The following is a 22,997-nucleotide window of genomic DNA, read 5'->3' as shown; positions in this document are numbered from 1 at the left end:
CCTGTTTCTCGAATTGCGTTCGCTGTATGGTCAAAAACGCCATCTTGTTTGCTATATTAATAATGCTAAATTTACCTGAAGCAACAAGAAAAAAAGGACTGGTTGGTGCACCTCATTCTGAAAAGGCTGCGAGTTAGCTTAGTATATGAAAGCACTTTAAGCTCTCAGCGTGTTCCTAATGGACCTGTGCGAGAACACGGGCTTCAAGGGCAAGAACATTATACGGATAAAGCTCGATTCTCTGTCAAACGGGAAACAACAGTCCTAGCCTTGATTGATAAGAACCTACAGGGGTTCTCGCGTTATGCCGGGCTCGCATGACAAGCACTGGAATGATCGAAAGTATAATCACGGCCGCTCGATCTCGAGCGGCGGTGGTATAATTGACAAATTTTGTTTCGCGCGAAGCTATCCCCGTGAAGAAAATATCGCTGAGGTTTGATATAATTGTGTTCTTATATGCTTGTTGTTCTTGATTAGTGCAAACACAACGTTGCTAGCATGACTAGGCTCCATTGCGTTCGCGGGTGACGTCATCAGACCATTCGCTTTAATTGTTAATCACTTACTAGAAATGTACTCCACCTGAATGGACCCCCCTAAACTTTGGAACACTACCACTGAGTTCTTGGCAGACTGTCGCGGAGTATCGATCCCGACCGCCGGCGGGTGGGTTTCGTTGGAAGCTAAACGGAGTGGCGTCCGTGTGCTGTGCGATGTCAGTGCACGTTGCAGGTGGTCGAAATTTCTGGAGTCCTCCACTACGCCGTCTCTTATAGCCCGAGTCTCTTCGGGATGTTAAGCCCTACAAAACAAGCAAACAAACAAACAATTCGTCCTTGCAATACATCTGAACTGTTAGCCTTCCGGGTTAGCTGAGAGACTATCCCGGACGGGAGGAGGTTTCGTGTTCAACTCATATCGTATGGCTGTGATTTCTATGCGTATGGCTGGGCTACGGTGGAAGCTAAGTAATCACTCCTTTATAACTAGTTGCGTCGGTACCTGTATTTATTCCGCCTGTTTTTTTTTGTTTTTTTTTTGCTTTTTTTTTTCTATGCTGGGGTGTTTTTCGCGAGTTTATGCTCTTTTCGGCATCAACCCCCAGTTACATGAAGCTGATAAAACAATTAGCTACAGCTTCTTGGGGCTTCGCTGCATAACGGCCGATTGGCAGGGTTTGCTTTGCATTATGAGAAGAGCGTACTAGATGGCGCTATCTTCAGTCACATAAATTGTAAGCAAGCCCTTGCTCTCAAATCTTTCTCCTCCAGGAAGGCTGTACCACTAAGTGTAGCTGAAGGTGTCCGATATCGACGATCGTTGGGAGAGTTGGAATGCGTTAATTCAAATCTCCCCCCTTAGTTTTTTTTTTCTTTTTTTTTTTTTTTTTTGCATGACTTGCCGCGGCAAAAAAGTTTCTGATGACGGTGCTTGGTCTGAATCACAATTTTTTTCGAGTCACTTCCCCAGAGTGACATCTTGTGCAACGTCGGAACTAAAAGCGGGCGTTGTGACAGTAGTCACATAAGAGAAAGGCGTCCATACCTCGCTTTGTCATTCTGGGACACCTTAAAGCTTTCAGCTCGCGCTTGCTTAGTAGGATATGCAAGGTGGGTTATGTCCCACGTGACAAGCAGCATCGGCCGTAGCTCGCACTGTAAAGGCCCTGGCCAACTGATTCGCAAGCTAATTGTGCGCGTGTATAGGACTCCAGCCATGACGTCGTTGGCGTCTCACGTCGAACCTAGGACGAAGGGTGTTTAACTTTCAAAACTTTCCTCCTCTCTTGCTTTCGAACTAAGCTGCGGATTTCGCTTTACTCTCTCCGTAACCCAATGTAGCGCAAGTGCTCGTCCTGATCAGCGGCTTCAACCAACATAGACAATTTTAACTATATTCGTAACGGTCGCATCGTAGGCACGTGTCGCGGAGAGTGTCGATTATGGGAGGATAATCGCAGATGAGTTAGGCACATAAGGTAAACAGATGACAGTCTCGCATGGGGGCTCGCGAAAAATGCGGCTACTGCGCTACTGCGGTTCCGCTACTGTGACGGCGGTAATTTTGCGGAGTATCACGTGACAACTTAAAAAAGAACACAGCGCAACAAACGAAGGACAAGCGAGTAGACAGGAACAACGCTGACTATCAAGTGCACAATTCCCGTTTACTCACTCGTCCGTCGTTTGTTGCGCTGAGTTTTAAAAAAATGATGCACCAACTAGCTCAACTCTCGGTTTTATCCCGTGAAAACGCGTACAGTCGTGAGCAACAGTAGTGTACAACACTCAGTCAGTGAGAGCTCGGGAAAACTGCACGGAAATGCCATCTAGCTACAGCTACACCGTCACATGCATATGGATAAAAAATGAGGCACCGCCACTACTGTCTCGATCTTCGATAGCTGTTGCTGGACAAAGTTTGGATGCAATTTTCTCTAGCTTCGCCACCGGCTAGTGTTGTATACCACTTCTGCTCACGACTAAGTCGTCTGGACACATTCGTCGTAATGGTGAAGCAATGATCTAGCGTTGCCAACCCACAGCTTGGGAAAAAAAAAAAAAAAAACATTCGTGCGAATGAACATTGAACACACGATAGGAACCGTGGTAACGTCAGACCGGGGGCGTTACTTTGGACCAAATTCGCTCTACACAGCAGTTGAAAATTCGATAAAACCCTCCTTTCGGGTTTCTACTGACCTGACGCCTATCGCGTGGCGTCCAATACACAGGAGCTGATTAAACAGCGCTGTACTAGAGGATGTTGGATTTAGCCGAAATGCCCGCAAGGTTCTTATTGCACGCCTTGTGCGCCCTCGCTGAGGGCCTGTCCCGTCGTACCTTTTCACCTGCCCTTTAAAATTTCGGTATGTTCACAGAAAATTAGTGCACCCTCGTTATTACTGTGGATCGTATTGTGTTGAGGAAGCATGCCCCGTGTCAGCAGGAGAAAATAAAGCCCCCCCCCACACCCACCCTCCTCTCCCTTTTCTGTATTTCTTGTGACCATGAGATGAACCCACCCTCGACAAGGAGCAAGGAGTCGTGGTAGAACACTAGCGCCTCCTTCCTGACCCCCCCCCCCCCCCCCCCCTTTTTTTTTTGTTCTGCTGCGAGATGAATTCGAATTCCACGGGTGTACCTAGAAGAGTTGCGCGTAACCCACGGGCTATTTCGAGCAGTAGCCTTTTTTTTTTTTTTTTTTTTTTACCGCTTTTCGCGGTTTCAGAAACAGCAGCAGAGGACCATGGACATCGCCATTTTTTTTTTTCGCGCGCGTACATTAAACAAGTTTCATAGTGCCGCGGCCCAGTGTGTTTATCAATCAATACATTTTTGCGCTAGGATGCTACCACAACTTCTGAAACCGGTTCAGCATCTCTTCCGCCTTGCCCTCTGTATGTTACGCTTATCGATCCAGACTGATTAGGATTCGCTCTTATTAGGCTTAGGTCGCTCCGTTTCGATTCGGGCGGCCACCTCCGATCTACTAGTGGAATTCACCACAGGAATAGGTTAAAAGGGGAGCGTGGAGACTCCTGGTACAACAAGGTAAAACAGCTTTATTTAACAAGCCATAAAGAAAGGAAGGGCTATGTACAAGGTCATGAAAGACGAACAACGGAAGATCCGCGGCTTCAGACGCCGTGTCTGGAGAAGAGGCCGATGACAAAGGCAAGCGTGGTGAGCAGGAGCCGTAAGTCTGGAGCCGTCCATGCCGATCCGGAGACGAAGCCGATGACGCAGCACGCCAACCGACCGCCGGCGCTGCCTGTGTTCTTGCTGTCTTCGGTTCCGCCTTTGCCCAAATCGTCAGGATTGGCGTGTACCTGCGATCAAGCGACACAGAGATATGAATTCTAGACAGTCGTGTTGCCGACGGGGCGGCTCGAATGAGTGGTTAATACATCCTGTACACACTGGTTGCGTTTAATTGCCATAAATCGAAAACAATGAGAGACGCAGACCCAGACTGGCTACGAACCTGTATTGGGAACGATCATTACGATCACAGAATGGAGGCAGATTTGCTGTACAAACGCCTGGTATGCAGGGAATTAGTCACGCGCAAAGAGCTGAATATGGGCTGTAGGGACTGGGAAGGGAGAAGAGATTTTTACCATCTCGGGTTTTTACCCTGGAAACGAGGCGGCTCACCAGACAGCCCGAGGTTTAGTCGGCCGGGCGGTGACCACCTCCGCTCTTGGGACAGCCAAGGATCATCTTATTTCATGATTTAGCCCACCACTTCCGCCTTGAACGAAGGAAGTTTCCGCCCCCGCACAAGCGTCTAAGCAAAGAACACGAAATTACCTGGAGGAGACTCCAAGCAAACTCCTTTCCAAACCCGGTAGTTCTCATATTTTCACCAGGCAATTTTCTCCTGACTGCACACTGTGCGATGAAAGCGCTACCCTCAACCATATACTCTGGGGATGCAAGGAGGACCCCCTACCTCCAGGATTAGAAGAAATCCTGCATCCAGATGACTGGGAGACCCTGCTGCGCAGCTCGGACCCGTGCATACAAGACCGGATCCTCAAGCGCGCCTACGAGGTCGCTAACAGGCTTGACCTGCTGGCCATCTAGTAGGGCAATATAACTCGGCCCTATATAACTATCCGGCTAAATAAAGGTTTCTTCTCTCTCTCTTAGCCAAATCACCCTTTCCCGAAGACATCTTAAAGAAACTATGCGGTAGGGAACCGAATCCGCGAACAGAAATTCAAACCGCAACACCCTGATATAGTGTGGCAGCCTAGCCAGCAACCAGGTAAAGGAGCGGGTTTTCTGGACCATAAACGCCTCTGGCAGATAGAACCTGTTTGTAGCCATCCCGACCGTTTGCTATTCATGCATTCGAGAAGCTAAAGATGACACCGCGTGTGGCACGGCTGGCACGCTAACCGCGCTGCAGAGCCTGTAGGCAGCCGTGTTTTTTTACAGATCGGGAGCGAAGCGGACAGGACGCCGAGACGCTGGCTCGCCGAGCAGCCCGATTATATTGAGTGTTCATTTTGCTCGCCAAGGTGTGGTATCTAGAAGCGTCAGCCCCGCATCGCTTGAGCTTCATCGTTTTGTGCAAGTAGCAGCGAACACTATGAGTCGGCAAACTGCATCTTTTTATCTTTACCAGGAGCTCGCTGTTAAGGGCTTCCGGCGCGTTGGTTCGCGTACCAAAGCGAATGATTTGTGCACCGTTAGGCTCAGACAGGATCCCCTTTGAGCAGGAGCGGACACTGCGATACGAGAATATAGCGCTCCAGCGTCCACGGCTCTTGTCGGCGATAGTACTTGTTACGGGCCAGACGACTTTCAGCCCCAAAATGTGCAGTGATGAGACTTGGCGAATGTGCGCGAAGTACATTGCACGTGTGGGTGACAAGAGGTGGCCGAGGAACGATGTTGAAAGAGGTGTCGCGCTGTATCGAAGTGTATCTATTGTGCTGCGTATGCCATTGTCTTACCGCACAATTCTACTTCGAAGATGCAAGCATCTGAGGAGCGTCGAAACAGGGAGCCGTTCATCGCTGGAGGTAACGGTAAGTGGCACAGAAGCGAGTCATTGCTAATGATTAGCAGTTAAGACTACTAAGCACCATTGGCTGGAGCTGCAGAAAGCGTGGCGTTTTGCACCCGTTTAGGAGGCAGTGAAATTTGAGGGGTAGTTATGCTCCGCCTTAAGGTACGGCGCGACAGCCCCCTTAGGTGCTCATAAGATATGACCATGCTGGAAAGACCGCACGACATAAAGTAAAGCCCCTCCTGTTCCCAACCTAACAAGAGCCCTATAGACCTATGCAGCAAAAGCTTGCCAGGCGTACACCCACATTGCACGCTGAACAGTTATGCGCACTTTGCGCCAGCAATGTGGAAGCGGGTGCGGAGTCTGTTAGTAACAGACCAGAGAGGAGGAATTTCGAAATTCTCCGCGCTCAATATAAAAGGCAGCTGTAAAGTTTAGACTTGCGGATATCTTTAATACGCATGACAATTTCATGCTGCACTGTCATTCCATACGCCACGTTTTAAGTAAGCGTTGTGGGGCGTTTGAAATTTCCGCACGAGCATACGTAGCTACTTATTCACAGATACCGGCAGGGTAACGATGTCACAGCTGTGACATCGTGACCCTGTCGACTAGTAGGACGTATCGGGTCGCTCACGATCAACGACGCCGGCTTTTCTGCGACATCGGACGGACCCTTAGGACATCTCGTAAAACGTGGTGTTGGAGCACCGCTTGTACTTAGGTTAAGCGATTAGTGCCCGATTGCGGGCATTCAAGGTGAGAGTGAAAAGGAAAACGAGCCTCCAGTCCAGAGGACGCTGACCCGGAGAAAGCGAAACGTGAGCGAGTGGATGCGCGTACTGCTAAAGATTTAGGCGGCGCTTTTTTTTTTTTTTTTTTTATTAGCGCCGACTCGCTAGATTTCCGTGGAGCTACATGTCCCAAAGGCGCCATAAATGGGAAGCATTTACAGGGCTGTGGCGAGATACCAACTAAGCAACCGGCCTTTTATTGTAGCGTCATGTTCAGTTTTGTACAGTATATTGAGACACCGCAGCTGAGAATCTGTAGTTGTGGTCAGAGCGAAGGGAGTGGCGAACTGCGAGCGCAGATATGTGCAGGCAGATTCGAAATGCCTCAACTGTTGCAGATCATTCTGCTCGAGTTCGGGTCTTTGCGTGGCACAAGTGAATGTTCGGCCTTCCCCGGTGGCGAAGCGGGCGAGAAGCACTGTAGCTTCAGTTTTGTATATATAACGTCCCCCACTTTAGCACAATATTTGTTTTGGCCGGAAGATAAGCCAAACGGTCTCGTTTTTGTATCACGCTTATTGTGTTCAGGTAAGCTGCAGTTTGCGCATTCGTCACAGCTAAGAGCACGCCAAAGCGCAGGCCGTGACTTGCTCACGGCACCTTTGCTTACACATTCACAAGCTGCGAGTTAAGGCGAGAGCCTGCGCTACGCCACGACACTGAATTGTAGCTACAATGAAGAACTTACCACCATGGCGCGACCGACGATATTGTGGTGGCCCACGAGGGATATCATGCCGTCCGTGATGTACACGCGGGCTTTGCCTTCAGCATCGGCCTTGATGTTGCCCAGGTCGCCGACGTGCCTGCGGATGTTACACGCACAGCGCACAGTTACATGTGACACCTGTGTAGCAATGTGCAGTTTGCGAGAATATGCAACATTAGGCTCTGCTGGGAAGAGTGGCTAAGTTAATGCATGCGCGCTACGAGTTGCGGAAATGGTCGTTGATAATTGGTACTGCGTCGACAGAAATGCCCAACAACTGCCGGTGCTTAGTGCGCACCGACTGGTTGTCCGCGCTGTCTGCGCCACGTTATATGCATCCGACTCGGCATCGTTAGTGCGCTGTTCTATCAAGCCCCTAGGCGTGCAGTTGCTTGCAGGTAGATGATTTGCATTGGAGACAAGTACTATAGCATTCTCGAAGAGCGCTACAAAACGTCGTTTGCCAGGCATTTTCGGTAGTGTGGAGTATAGGCGAAAAGGGGACGGAGGAAAGAGGGAGAGGGGAAGCCATTCGATTGAGTCTGTCTGAATGGCTAAACTAACAATTTGCTACTGACGAAAGAGCGGTCCATTAAGTTTAAAATTAACTTCTGCGCGTATGGATGGCACGGAATTTTCTTATATGCGCTAAATCTACGCGGATTATTGGATAGCAAGAGATTCAGCGCAATGGAGTTAGACTGGGCGATATGTGACCGACAGCAGAAGGCAGGTAAAAGATCAGAAGGCTCCGGCTGCATCACTTGAGGAGCGGTTTTTACAAAGTACGCAGTAACGCCGTGCATAGTGCACAATCTGAGGTCGCCGACGAAGTTGTCTAGATTGTGTGACCTCTGACCAAGCTGCAGAGCCATGCTGCCAGCGGCTCATGGATACAGTGAGGAGTTATGGAAAGATAGCAGAAACGTAGCATATGTGCCACCAGCTCGCCCAACGCTCGCATATCCTTACATGTGTAGCTCGCGGCTGGTAGCAAGAAATTGAATGAGACGCAAGGCTTACCGTTCGCGGTCCTCGGGGGCGCCATGGTCCTTGTGCATGGGATTGAAGTGGGATCCAGTAGAATTGCAACCTGCGGTTATGAGTAGTTCGGATTTATTTATCATTCTGTCACCCATGATATCGTGGTAACATCTCCACTAGCAAGAATTAACCTGTGTTCAGTGTGGTCTTGCGAAGTGAAAACCAACGTGAAGGTCTAACTTATGCATAGAATTGCGCACTATTTTCGCGTTCCACAGTAGCAGATGAATAACCCTTGAGAAGGACTAAAGCTGAAAGGGAAACACAGAAAATTGCAACAGAACGATTTGTATGCCTATAGGGTGCAGGGCCGAGTGTACGAGGCCGAAATGCCAGAAGAAGGGTATGAAAAGGCGGCAAAACTCAGTATTGACCGTTTCCTGAGCCTGTGTATAGAACAAGTAAATATGCTATAAAACATTGAATGCAAGTTATTCCAGGCCGGTCTAAATAAAACTATCAAATGTATACAAGTAGCCGCCGTGCGCGCAATTTCTGACCGCACTGTGGAGGCCTGCAGTTCGAACACATCAGCGTTCAGTCCGCACAATTGAGTGTTTTCGCCGAGACAAAATACAGTGGCTGCCGCCGCGGGTGAGAAGAGAGCTTGGCGGCCTTATCCCCCGATATTATCGCGATTGATACAGCGATTGATACCCAGGTCGGCACGAACCTCAGCTTTTGCAGGCTCGAGCTAGTCACGTGTGCACAGAGTTTTGTTTGAGCTTGGGACGCGTGTGCGAACCGCCGCGGACGCTATTCGTTTGAGCCTGTAAAAGGTCCATTCGTGGCGACCTGGGCATCACCCATGCGTAAAATCTCGTGTTCAGCAGAAGTAAAGTAGTGACCGAGCCAGTGTGCATAAGAGAAAAGATTCACCGTTGGTGAGGTCTCCAAAAGAGTGAACGTGCATGCCATGGGCCCCTGGCTGTAGTCCCGTTATGTCGCCTGTGATGACAACCGAGTGCTCGATGCTCTGTAGAGAAGAAATGACCAGAGTCAAACGCTTGATAGAGAAAAGAATGCACATGCGAAAAAAAGGGGGGGGGGGGGGAGGGGGTGAACTGCGGGGCTTCAAAGGGAGACCAGTAAAATGAAATGGTTAAGGCACACAGCTGGTCAGGTAAGGCACCTTCAGGAGCAACAGACAGGAATTTTCCCGGAGGGCTCAAGAAGAGGCCTAGTGGGCCCCTTCCGATGGGAAATAAATACGCTCGCAGTAACAAATCTGTAGAGCTATGGCTGCACTTAGGCTGGTAGTAGCGATGTTGCCAGATTGTCGCTAAACCACTGAAATATTTGTTCTTTACAATGGCTGCAAGCACACGGCTTAATCACCGACTGTAGTTCGCGGAAAGATTTCGTTCTCTTCGTTGAAGCTTAGCGTCGCGATACGTGGCTTGGTCACTTGGCACCGCCCAGACTCGACTCGAATGACTGGAATACGGGAACAGTTTCGCTTCTCTGCATACTGCTATGCTCCTTAGGCCGGTTTATCGGGAAGTTTCTTCGCAGACTTTAAATTGAGCACCGCTGAGAGCAGCGGGCACTCGTAGCACTGTTCGACGACCGTCGAGTTGAGAAATTCATTTGCGGGCGCAAGTCAGCCCAATAATTTCAGTGCAGCCCCAGTCTATGCCTTCGGCATTGTCACTAGCACGTGACAGTTTGAAATCGCCTCTCCAAAATCTTGCTCCGAAGCAATCACGGTGGCTATTTTCAGTACAGCGCGACACCTCTCTCGCTATATCTTGAACCGCTTACCAATCAGCGCCCGAGCTTGAGGACGCCGTTGGGACCGCTTGGGCATGCGCCGACAAACTCGATCGCGGTAGCAGATTACGAATCGGCGTTATGGTAAAACTGATGCTGCCGTCGTTACTGTGCAGTTTCTCTTCCGCCTACAGTGACCGGTCGCCGAGGGTGGGAGGAGCAGGAAGCAGTATTGATTAGCGCAAACACGCAGCTGGAAGCTCACGCGGATTCCGGGCGTCGGTGTACAAGCTAAGCTGGGCTCGCGTGCGCCGCTGTCAGCGGCAGTGTGTGGAGCAGCTTTCACGCCAAGTGGCGTGTCGTCGTCGTCTCGCCATTCGCGGCCCCGCCGTAGATTGAATTGCTCGATTAAGGCTCATCGAAGCGGAGCGCGCGCACAACGCCGGCGAATGAGCGGCCGAAGGTGCGGAGCGCGTGGATGAAGTGGGAGAGATCGTTTCTACACTGCGATCTAGCAAGGGCCGCATTACGGGAAGGGGCTTGCTGAAGGGCGGAGCTCTTAGCGAGGTGTTAAGCGTGTGCGATGGAGACGAGGCGTTGACAGGCTGCGACGGAAAGATGTAGAAAGTAGAGCAAACGCTTTAGCAGTGAACGGAGTGTGGCAGCTGATGATTAGAGTCCTGGTTCTGCGGTGCTTATCGAGTGATCTTCGTTATTTTGGCAACAACAACAACAACAACAACAACAACAACAACAACAACAACAACAACAACAACAACAACAACAACAAAAAAAAAAAAAAATCACGGAACGGTGAGACACGGCGTGTGATGTGACGGTGAGACACTGATGAAGTCAGCGTCATTGTGCGTGGTACAGTACCCTCTATAGGCGAAAATAGTTGTGGATGCCTGCGGCGGAAAACTGCGCTAAGAGTCAAGAACAGTCAGCAGCGCCGATGGTACCTGATGGAGGCTGCTGAGCTGGGGGGAGAAGCCAAATAAACGAGCAGGAGTGGCTTTGTTAAAGCAATACTTTATAGGTATAGGTCAATATAGTTGAATATGCGCGAGATAACCACTGAGATTAAAGGGTTAGTGATTAGGCAAAGGGGATGTACGCGAACATGGATGAGCAAAGGCAGCCGGCAGATGGCTAAAACAAAGCCACACTGAGGCGCTTCTCAGGCTGCCTATTCTCGCCTTCAGCCGTTTTTCACGCTGTACGGTGTGCACTGCTTCACTAAATGCGGGATTTATTGCACCGTTCCGGGATTTGACCTCCAATGCATGAATGCCGTTGCTAATCACGTACGCCATCGCGGTGGCAAGGGTGTTTCTCCGAGTGCGTAGCAATGTGTACAAAATTATGACAACCAGACATATTCGGCTATCGGGAACAAAGTTGAGATTTCCTGCTGTGGCTGGAAAACGCCTGTCGTCACGTATGACAACTGTGACGCTACCGCCAAGGATTCCAATCATCGACATATTCTGCGACTCAAACGGTGGACGTTACGCAGAGCTGAAACCAGAGACCTTAATTTGAGACTAGAAACCTGAACGGACTAGAAACGGGTAATGAGGTCAAGAATTCGTGTCATGGGCCATATAAAGCTTTCACCTGGCATGGATGGACGGTATTATGAGCTCATTACACTGCTCTTATTCTGTCATTGCTGCTAAGGGCGAATCTCTTTTACTCCTGCAACGACGCGGAACATACTAGTAATTACCAGGTGAAATATACACACGGATACCACAAAGATTAAATACAGAAGCATAGGACGGTCGCGGGACAACAAACTGCGGCTTGGGAATGATTGCGTTGGAAGGTTCCATTTCTGAGACGCGAACACAGGAATAGTACTGAAGGGAGGCCTCTGTCGCCGCTGCCAGTGGTGGTGATGACTACGAAAGAAAGACTGAGCGGTGGCGCGTCGTCATTGGTGGCGACGCGTGTGCATTGTGCGATTGGGTCATTATTGACCGGTGGAGATTATGAAGGAAAGGCATGGCAACGTTCACTCCGGGTTAAGGTTCTAGCATACAGAAAAGGGGGAGGGGGGGGGGGGGTGAGATTTGAGGTTACCCGACTTTAGATTTCAGACATGCCGACAGAACGTAATTAAAGGGTGGCAAGGGCTCGGAATAGTTTGTTGATCTTATGTTCCGGACCGAATTTGCCTAGAGTTACCGCATTAAGTGGCGCAACTCGAGGAGGTCTAAGGTATGCGCAAAACGAAGCCCGTAAGTGACGCGCGTAGATTAAGTAGAAAAATTTAGCAAGGAAAGGGGATGTCGAATTTACGCGTGCAGAACTGAAACGATTCGTGGAATAGAATCGGCTGGAAGCAGTTGCTGGTAAAAACAGAGGGCAAGTGATGCGCAAGTCACGAAGAAGGGGAAGAAACTGGGAGTGTCCCAGAAGACGCGCTGAAGCGGAGGAAGTGCATAGATTTGTGGTCAAGCGAGCACCGAAATACCAGAGGAAGCTAGAGGCACGGCAGAAGTTCCTTAGCATATATATTTGTTTTCAGGGATGCATTCCCGAACGCAAGGATCTTCAGCACGCCTGTCTTTCATTGCAAATGTTGACGCATACTGATGTTAACACACTGGCGTGCGCTGTCCTCCACGTCCGTCGGCTTCTGCAGAAGTGTCGTAGTGGACGAGTCGCGGAACCTCTTCCGCGCTAAAGGCAACGTGGATGCGGGCTGAATGAACGCGACCATTTAAAGAAAATATCCGTTCATACCTTATGCCTAGAGACTGTATTCAGCATTACCAAGACTTTTGGAAAGTGGCCAATGAGGATGAAGTGAGCGCACAGTCGCTCCATTAGCGGACGGTACTTTTACATCCCTCCGCATGAGGAGTGCGGTGCACACCCGTTCCACTCAGTGCTCGCAAGCTTGCCCTCCAGCCGCGCGAAAGAAAAGAGCAAAGGAAAAGAATAGGCGAGGTCGGCAGTTGGCGCACGCATTCGTCTGCAGGTAGACGTGCCTCGGTTGACAAGCCTGGGGCGATCGAGCATTGACGGGAAGGAAGTCCCGAAGCTGACAGCTACAGAAGCCGCCGGCGAAACTGCGATCTAGCCCCAGGGGGAAGGAGCCGGTCGGGGCAAATACGGATGTCCGGACACAGACGCGTCCCGAGTCTCGTGCGTGTGTACGACACGCCGAGTTAATACGGCGACGGACAGAGCAAAGACAGAGCGCGACGCGCCCACAAATCAAAACCGCGGTTTCTATCTAACGGCGCGACATCGTCGGCAGGAGGCTCTCGTTTCGTATAACGTTTGCGCGCCTCGTGAGATGGAAGGGACGGAAGTTGACGCAACACGACGCTTGTCAACGTATATTTTAAATGTCTGGGCCCACTCGCTGCCATACTGAACTAAAAAGCATTTTGCAACGTGCGATGAGAGCTACACTCAACCAAATACTCTGAGGATGCAAGGAGGACCCCCACACCTCCAGAATTAGAAATCCTGCATCCAGATGACTGGGAGACCTTGCTGTGCAGCTCTGACCCATGCATACGAGACCGGATCCTCAAGCGCGCCTATGAGGTCGCTAACAGGCTTGACCTGCTGGCCATCTAGTAGGGCAATGTAACTCTGCCCTTTATAACTATTCGGCAAAATAAAGGGTTCTTTATCTCGAAAGAGACTTCGTTTAGGCAGATCGATCTATTTTTATTTTTTTTTTCATTTTTGGAACAATTTTTTTGGAGGACACATTAAAGCGTGGTAGCCAGTTACTTGGCAGGAGCTGTGTGAACACGATGCCCGCAGGCAGCTTTAAAGGCGCTCAGCCGCGAACTTTGCGACTGAACCTATTAAAACAAACTGGCAGCGCAGAGGCGCCGAACACGAAGTGAGCATGGTGATGTGCACTGCAGAGCCTGGGAATGATAGATGCGAGAAGTCGCGCGCCGACGACAGCGATTTGCACCATGTTGCGAGCAATTGTGAAATGGGCGCTTTGTGTGCGTGTGCGCGCGCTCGTTCCTTCCCCTCTTCGTTTTTCGCGCAGTGCCAAATTCTGAGCGTTCACCAACTCGCCCCGTTTTAGTTTCTGTACGACATTGTCGGTAGAACGGAGGATGCGTTCAACACGCCGCTTGCCATATTTGCAGCAGATGCACCGGATGTATCGGAGAGGAATATAGGGTAATAACCCGAAACGACAACGTAACGGTGTAGTGTAAACGTCTGCAACGATCAGTGCTGCAACGCACAGCTCCATTACGACTGGTTCCACGTTTGCATCCAATATGGAGCTGCCGAGTTCTGGTTTAGTGTCATCGTCGGCGTAGCGTTAAAGCTCTCTTGCCGCGGCACCGGATGTTCAAGGCCTGTGATGAAGTACTCTGAAAAATAACCTGAACGAAAAAAAAAAAAAAAAAGACATCAAGGGCGCCCCTGCCAGCAAAGCACAATGGCCGAGACATCTGGCGCGTTGGCATTGTATGTCTTAGGTTTCAAATTGTTGGAAAGCCTGCTGCAACTAGAAAACGCAAGGTTACTTCTGCGCATTAGCAGGAAAAAAACAAATGTCACTGTCATGGGTAACGACAAAGCAAGTTTCTTCAAACGAACAGCGGGATGAAATTTTGAATTTAATATTACGCTGTTGAATTCCATTGCGCCGCTACAGTATTTACTGCCATTCATAATAATACAGTTCAGAATAGAAGATTTTCGCCGGATGGTTAGCCCAAAACTGCACAGGGAGGCATACTTAGATAATTAACGATTTGCGTAAAACAATCCGGTTTAATGTGAACATTGCAGTTCGAGTGATAGAAAAACTGTGCTCCGGCGTGGTTCCATAATCTTAGCTGGAGTATGCGATGCCGGCAGCGGAAGGGAGTCTGGTAACGAATCGACTCCGCGGTGCCTCTAGGCAAAATTGGTTTGAAGACCGGCAAATTTGGATTCGCAGTGCACAAATATGCCGAAGGCAGGGCTCAGTGGGCGAGCAATCGCATCGCACTGGCGTTGCTAAAGAGAGACTAGCTCAAAACATCGCTGCAACCTCACTCCTCGTCTACTATATTGGGGCTATGGAATGCAGCTTCGAGTGACAGCGCCCACGATTGTTCGCGTAAGCAGGGATAGTGGAGCAACAAGCAGCGTTCTCCTGAAACTAATTTGGAGAGAAACTGAGCATAGGAGTAAAATTGAAATCAGTAGGCCTAAAGCGAGCTGTCGCATTCGGAACGCTTGAAGGGGAAAGTAATGTCTCCTAAGACTAAATGCGAGGCTATCATCTGGAGCGCTGGGCAGAGACTGAATAAAAACTCGTTTGCGCCATATCCGAGATAGAAATGAGTGGGGAGAAAAGAGTGAGATTCAAGGACAAAGGGGCGAACAAAAAGACACCGGCGGGGGAAAAAAGGCGCGGTGTCGGAAAACAATGCAGTGCTTATGTTTAAAGCGTCGCGATGACTCTGAATGCAAGGTGCTGAAGAAGAAGGAAGCGCTAGGACACAAAGAAGCCGCGTTAGTAACAAATGGTAATGCTCGAGGGATCGCGCGAAAAACGCGTACTGCGTAGTAGCGCGGAATGAATACAATGACCACGATTTGTTTAAAACCTGCACACAGTCTGGATGAAGAAAACGCAGTGCAAAACAACACTCCCTGCATGACAGTATTGAAACAATGGAGAAACTTTAGACGCCTGCAAATAGGACCACGTTTTCTTGCTCCGGAGGCAAAGTAACCATTGTGTGGTGCAGTTTTATTGAGAGTATTCCGTTGTGGTTTTCAATAAAGACCTTGTTTACGGCAGAACACCGGGGAGGGGAGTATTCACCGGCGTGCCTAGCATGACGAACGTACAACGCGCTCGATAGAGGCAGGCACGGCAATGACGACGAGAGCAGAGAGCGCTCGTGCGCGGTGACATGGTTGGCATCACAAAACATCGTGGGTGGCTGTGTTGTGCGGCGCCACGGCGCTGAAAGCTGCGGTCGTGTTTTGTTGTTCGAGATGTTGCATATTTTCGACGGTGCTACAGGCAGTAATAGAGAGGACGGACACTGTTTGACGCTGCGTACACCGTAAATAAATGTTTGTGAAAGCACAGGTATTCTTAAAGAAAATGTGTCCCCGTACAGAGAATATCTGTTCTACTTCATTGACTGAAATACGCTCACGAAAGAAAGAAACAGTAACTTTCTGTTTACCAGCCAAAACCTTGATTGGAAGGCAAACAATTCGATACATGTCCGTCGTCTGTTCTATTTTGTACCGCAAAGTGGTTTTTACTTGAATAGTAGGTGAATGTTTATTAGAAAGGGAAACAGTATGACAAACCCGAATGCGCTGTCTGACGATCGGCTGCGTAACAATTTTGATTCGGGATGTTACTAGTGGCGCCACATTAAGGTCAGTTTTTGGTTGTCTTCCCTGCTACAGCAGCATCTGTTATGCATTTTTCCACTTGCGTTTTTTCGTTGGCTAGCCAACGGCAATTGCGCGGCCAATTGAGTATTGGCAGCGCCGAGAGATATCCGTGAGATGAATAATTATATAGGCTTTCGCCTTAAAAATGGTGTTCATTGAAGAAATTGGCGCTTAAGGCAATTTGTTGCTACAGGCAGGAAAACATGTGCAGTGAAAGACGAGTAAAAGAAAGACGAGTGAGTGGAAGACGATTTGCATCATTACTTTAACTGCAGCAACAACAACAAAAAAAGAAACTGAAAAAATAAAGCCCGTATAACAATTTTTCAATTTGCAAAAAATTTCTATCAGGTGTAAACCGAAAAAAACTAAAATCACAGAAAAATTAAAAACCGAATACAGCCGAACAGAAAATTTCTGGCAACACAGTTGGCAGAAAATTTTTTTTGAACAAAAACTTTTTTACAGTGTAGTTTGACTCAATGCTCTGCTAGCAAAGCCGGGTGGCCGTCTGGACAGGGCAGCGTATACAATGAGACGGGAAATGTTTCGGCACAGGAGACATGCGGCAGAACAATTGTTTGAAGAAAGAACAGAATTAGCAGCTTTCGGACTTCGGAGAGCTGAAGTAGAGGCCAGAGAATGAGGGCGGAAGAAGGGCAACGCAAACATGAAGAAATTGATATTGAACGAAGCAGAACTACAGGCGGGGTTCGCTAAATTCACGATTTCCAAGAAGCGGTTCGCCGCGTTTTTTTCAGCAAAGACTAGCAGGTTGCTTGACCTTCAAATTAGGTCACATTGTGGCTGCTGAACCATGGTACCACGTATATGGTGTACCAGCACTTGACCTTTGACGGCAGATGCATCGTCACATGTTTCGTCCTGTAGATGTCCTCAGCTCCATAGTCGAGCCTATTTAATCGCTGCAAACTGTCTGGTGACGCCTGAACCCAAGCCTAACCAAAGCAAAACCAAGTCACAAGTAAAACTGTCTGCAAACAACGCAAAATGTGTCGCCGGAAGTTCGTCCCTTCGTGAAGTTATATTAGAGTCACCAAAAACTGACCACGAAACGTCCTGGCTTTTACACTTTAAAAAATCCTATCACTGCGAGGAGTCGAACCACCATCCAATTTCCAGCCGAGCGCACCAATCAACTCTACGTCAGGACCGTGAGCGCGGTTTGTAGTTCTTTTCTATACGTAAGGACGACATAGGGCGATGAGGGAAACGACACGGGCAGTAAGAAAAATTGAAATGTACAAGAATTTCAAGTTGCTCTCGAGAACAGGTTGCCATTAATGTTTTGACGATGCCACGGAGCCAGCTAATCAGACGGCTGCGTCAAACTTCCTTCAATGCCGCGAGGCACTGACGTCCGACTCCAAAAATTTACATCGTGGAATTACACATCGAAGGACGAAGAACAGCGGTCGAATGGGTGAAAAAACTATTAGGAGGCATCGTCGCGGCAGCACTAATGCTTTCGAATTCTCCCAGTGCAGTTTGTATAGTGATAGTATTTTTTTTTACCCTTTTTCTTTGCCGTTATAGTCAAGGACGCATTCGCTTCTGTCCGCAATATCTTTTCTTGGCAGCAATAATTGACGCAGTAATAAGGGTTGTGTCAAAGGAGATTCTGTAACAGGAACTACAGGTCAGCTGGCACGCAGCCGTTACGTTCATATAGAGCGGCGACTGATCACCACTCTTAATCTGGTGCCACATAAGTTCCACTTATAACCAAAATGGATACTTACAGAGTATGGGGCGCAAAATAAGATTTGTTTTGGTGCCGGAGTTTCCTTTGTCCCCGACGGTACAGGGGCAGTGGTGCGTGTATAGGAAGAGTGAACAATGCACAAAAGCACAGATGCCTCGTTTAATCGAGAATGAGAGAAAATGGAGGGGTCTAAACACTGATTCAATCAGTGCGCAATGGGCCGAAGTGCGCAGCACTGTTCGTCCTTGAGCGAGCCATGGGTGCAGCCGACGAGGTGCCATTGCGTTTAGAACAGATGTTGCAGCCGCTTAGCGATCAGACAGCAAGCACGGAGGAATTCGAAGTTGTGTCACATACCACTATCAAATGGGCCAATAACAAATCTCAAAACAAAAAAGGGGGGGGGGGGGGGGTATGTAGAAGGTAAGGACGGTAAGAAGAATGTGCGGAATATAGAGAATTGGACACAAGGAAAGAACACGAGCTCCTTGAAATCGACGGATTGGAGGGTCCGACGGTATAAGACCGTCAAAACATTCTCAGACATAACAGTGCTCGCTAGATAACTGTGGCGATGGTGGCGCCAGTCTACCTTTATTCAGTCTCGCAGCAGGCGTCAATGAAAGGAAGGTTCAAAAGACAGGGCGCCACGGTTTGAAGAAAAGATTTGGCGCGTTGACCGCGGAGGATGGCGCCGCGCTATAAATACAACGCTCACCGGCAGGCTTAGCTTCTTTGGTCCCTCGCCAGCTATAATACGCCGGTGGAGCGGCGGGTTGATCGCACCGTGGCGCGTATTTTTGTCGTCGACAAAGAAAAATTGCGATCGGAGCCGCGAGGGTGGAACGCCTGCCGCCGATTACCGTGATTGCGGCAGTATGTGCGCGCGGCCCCCGTGTCCCACCCGGGAACTGCGTCGTATAGCGTTACGGTTGTCATGGCGACGCCCGGGGTCGTCCACGGCTCGAGTCCAGACTGCGTACCGCCTGAAAGGCCGCGGGTACACTGGTTTAGAGAACACACTAGCCCAACCGTGTCACATATGCGAAACACCTGCGGACTGTTTTAGTTCAGATGGGGTCGTTGTCCGGGCAGCATCCAACAGGAGAGCGTTTGCAGCGTTCTCCAATTTACAAACTTTGGCAAGAGCTCTGAAACACAAATAAACATGCCCAGCTAAGAATCCTGCCGAAAACGCACGTTTTCTTTGCTTTTATAGGCCAATGACGCAAGGCGGCTATATACGAGGCATTAAAACAGCCGGAAATATGTTTCTAGCAAAACGAATGTCAGCAGCAGATAAGCACTAATACGGTATACTCTGCGCATATCTAGGCTTGCAAGTGAGTTCATGTAAATGTCTCTGTAGAATGAAAAGATGCACTAAACAACCAAACTTAACCTTCACTCAATAACATCGGAGGTTTTGAAAGCTACTTAAAGAACAGTGCTCTGAGTATGTGTAGCTATTCCTGTTTTGCTACTCATGTGTCGCCTTACCCAATCCTAGGGAGCCTGTAAGGTATATTGAATAAATAAACTGAATTTACAACGGCATGCACTTGCCGCAAAGCATACGCACTTGTCGGCACTGGTACACCGACTGGTTACTGCAACAGGTTCTTGCTACAGTAAGGAACCTAGAGTGCTCTGTTGTAGCAAGGCTACGCCAACTGATACAGGCACAACAATCCAAAGAATTGACGTGGAGCAGCTGTTATTGCTGAAAGCGAGCAAAAGAGGGTCGAGTACGCGGGCGCTGCTGCATGCCAAGTGCGCAGAAATGCGATCAGAAATAACTAACGGTGCATCGCCAGCAGTGCTGCGGTGCGGGATCTGCAAGCCGCAATACAAGTGTTACCAACGGTCATCATGCACCGATGGAAGGCCAGATTACTGATATGCAACACGTATCGATACAGATACATTTGCAGCAACTTTGGGCGATGTTTTCTGCATTATTAGGGAGCAAGAGGCTTGCTGGACGTAATGTTTTGAAGCTGCGGTAGTAAATGAAAGACAATGTATCATTCTTAGCGATGCAGTGGCGAAGCTCTACAGTGAATACGAACTGCAGTGACTGAGGTGTCCTTATGCCGAAAGCGAGAAGAGTGACATTGATCTTAGCATTGACAACTGCACTGGAGTGGAGACTAATAACTATCCACGTGCGGGAATTTGAAACGTGGGCAGTGAATGCCAGTAGGTCGTAATTAAACCGCAGCCTTGCAGTATGCAACAAGCATTCATGTACAGCTTTTCTGGTGCGGAATACCTTAACTATTACACCGATCTCAGATAACGCCGCAGCATGCCAGGCGTTTCGAGAGGAACATCGCGAGCATGGCTCTGTCAGGTGCTAGTTGGCAGGCTAAATGGCCGGACACTTATTGGCGAGGTGTGTGACGACACATCAGGTGGTCAAGTTGGCAGGCGCCGTTTACGAAGAAAGGTGAAAATCTAAATCGGGACCTTGAGATCACGAGTCCGACGCTGTATATGCGACGCAGTCACGTTCAGGCGACTTGGTTAGAGTGCCATTTTAGCCGAGTGGTGCCATATATTGCTGTCGCTCAAGAAAGTGGTGAAAAGAGAAGTGCATGTCCATGAGACTACGAAAATAAGTAATGCCAGAACTGCAGCAGGCAGGAGCAGTGGAGATCAGGCGCAGAGACAAGTACAGTATAGATGCCGTAAAGAGAAAACTTGTGTCCGCGGCGGGCATGAAGAAGCTGCAGGCGGAATGCAAAGAGTCCAAGCTCGGCCGCTCGGCTGCGCCCTAAAGAGTCATCGGAAGCAAGCGCGACAGGAGGTAAGAACACCGGCATGGAATCTTAAAATAACTGCAAGAAGTAGGTATTAAACACGTGAAAGGCTTTCGGAATAATGCAATGAACGCCGGAAATTGCAACTGCATAGTGCAGTAGGCGACAAACTACTTCCCTTCGTAGAATGGTGAGTGATACAGGGCGTGTTCCACAGGATGATTGCGCGCGAAACCTCGCTGACTGTCAAAGGTTGGGCGAAAAGCGGCGCTAACTAAATGACTCGATTTGCCGACACAGTGAACTTTGAAAGAAGAAAGGACGCCGCCCTTAAGCGAGATGTGACAACATAATGCGGTGAGCGCGAAAAAGGATGAATAAGCGGTGAATGTATTGCGGAATTTCTGTTTGCATTCGACCTTACGCCTCCTGAACAGTATCGAACACGAAGGAAGCACCGGGAATGCGGTAGTTTCTCCAACTTTGGCATCAAAAGAAAAAATATCTTGTATGATGCACATGCTCAGAGCAAGAGCGTTTAATGAGCGAATAAGATTTGAAACAAACATGTCGCCTTGACGGGGCGTCGGGACAGGACTCGTGAGGAGCGGTATATCGTACACACCCAATCACTCCTGTCTGGAGTGCTTGAGCGGTAGTGTGTGTCGAGGAGCCAGCAAGTGAAAACTTGCGATGTTCCTAGCCCAAGGCGCTAGTGGCTTTGCGGTTCTGACGTGTGTGGGGCTCTCTGCTCGCACGAAAAACAAAGTAAGCAGCTAGTTTAGAATTTTGTGACGTGTCCGCTTAGCCCCGCCTGAGCGTTCACAACACGCGTGACCAGGTATGTGCACTGAGCAAACATACGTATGCGCGCCACAGCGCAAGGAAAACGAGGACGAGCGACGACAGTGGCTTTCCCGCCAAATGGAAGGTCATTTCTTGGGCGAAAATACGACGCCGTTGCGCCTACCGTGCCGAGACCTTTCATTACCCTCTCTTTCATAGGAGAGATTGTTTTTCCCGCGCGTAGGGTGGCATGTGTGACGGGGCCCAGTTAATCACCATTTCTTTCATTATTCCCACTATACGACGACACCTATTGCGCGCTTATGCCTCCTACAGAGAAAACAGCGGCTCGCACTAATTGCGAAAGGGTGAGGAGATTCGTGCCACCCGCCCTCTCCACTGTTGCGAGCATGGAGGTACACTACGCAATGTTTCCTGCACACGCTACTCATACAAAAGTACGCAAGGCGCTGGTGCGGAGACCGACTGCAATGCGGGGGACACAGGCCAGAAATAAACATTAGTGGAAAGGCTTCAAAACAAACGGGGCAGCGGAGTGCGCCACACGCGTAGCATAGCCAAAGGAAGACTGGCGTCCGGAAAACAACTGCATGGTCGCTGCTGTAGCACCGCTACCTGCACACATGCCTTCAAAACTGGTACAATTAAGGGTTCGCCTTGTTGTGAAAGCAAACAGACCGGCAAAATGTAATAGCAGCACTCGCTACCCTGCTAGCTACGGCGTGGGCGTTTCTGTAGGAGGTGGCAAAGTAAGCAAAATTTTCACACTCACCTCTTGGACAAAGAAAAGCTGCATGAAGACTGGCCCTGGAGCATAGCACACAGCGCGTCGCTCTACTGTCCTCGCAGATGGCAGTATGCACGTAAGCACGAAAAGCGGCCACCAACTCACGAAGCCGAAGCGGCTCCTACACGTGACTCCTTCGGCCAGCATGGTGTGGCAGCAAGTAGACGGTTCAGCGATACCGCTAACTACAGGCACAAACACCTTTGGTAACGACGCTCACGGCGAGGCCACGACCGCTACTTGGGTGACGTTCTCACAGTCAGAACCACGGCGCTCAGCAGACCGAGCCCAGGTGCGCACGACTGCGCCCAAAGGTGTAATCAGCGTCGTCGCAAACAACCACCAATGCCGGCACGAAACCGCTGCCCCCTGCGGCGCCCGCAGACCAGCGCACCACTGCCTCGTCCCGCTGTCACTCCGCCAAATAGCAGCGCCGTCGCCGACCTCAGCACAGCACCGGCGTCGTCGACGTTTGCGCAGCGCCTGTTTCCCTTTGCTCGCGGCCTCGAGGGCGCCGCCATATTTAAAGCCTCTCGCACGCACGCTCTCTCATTCGACCTCTCCTTCCATCAGATGGGGCGAGCGCAGAGGCGACGGACACGCCCCCACTCATCCTTTTCTGTTTTGCTCGTTTCGTGCTCCCTCCTCTTCCTCTTTTGCGCGGTGCTCGATCGGCTTGTTTTACCCGATTCATTGT

At 49.6% G+C, this 22,997-nt stretch overlaps 1 protein-coding gene and 1 long non-coding RNA gene across 2 annotated transcripts in view; one reads left to right on the top strand and one right to left on the bottom strand.

Annotated features, from left to right (window-relative positions):
- Window positions 1–3,548: 3,548 nt before the first annotated feature.
- LOC146208392 (superoxide dismutase [Cu-Zn]-like) lies at window positions 3,549–22,815 on the bottom strand. Its single transcript, XM_084593071.1, has 5 exons — window positions 22,286–22,815; window positions 8,962–9,058; window positions 8,062–8,131; window positions 7,018–7,135; window positions 3,549–3,835 (listed from the first exon to the last, which is right to left on the bottom strand). Exons 1-5 carry the CDS (start codon window positions 22,445–22,447, stop codon window positions 3,644–3,646), a joined length of 639 nt encoding a protein of 212 aa, XP_084449197.1. The 5' UTR covers window positions 22,448–22,815; the 3' UTR covers window positions 3,549–3,643.
- Window positions 5,133–22,997, top strand: part of LOC146208390 (uncharacterized) — a 244,889-nt gene continuing 227,024 nt past the window's right edge. Inside the window, exon 1 of the long non-coding RNA XR_014704901.1 lies at window positions 5,133–5,548. This is a non-coding gene — a long non-coding RNA (uncharacterized LOC146208390). The remainder of the gene's footprint in view (window positions 5,549–22,997) is intronic.

The sequence above is a fragment of the Amblyomma maculatum genome, chromosome 1 (genome assembly GCF_055883805.1).
Source record: "Amblyomma maculatum isolate TAMU_Amacu chromosome 1, ASM5588380v1, whole genome shotgun sequence".
Lineage (NCBI taxonomy): Eukaryota > Metazoa > Arthropoda > Arachnida > Ixodida > Ixodidae > Amblyomma > Amblyomma maculatum.
Note: the sequence above shows the minus strand (reverse complement) of the source record. Positions and strands in the feature narration are given on the sequence as shown.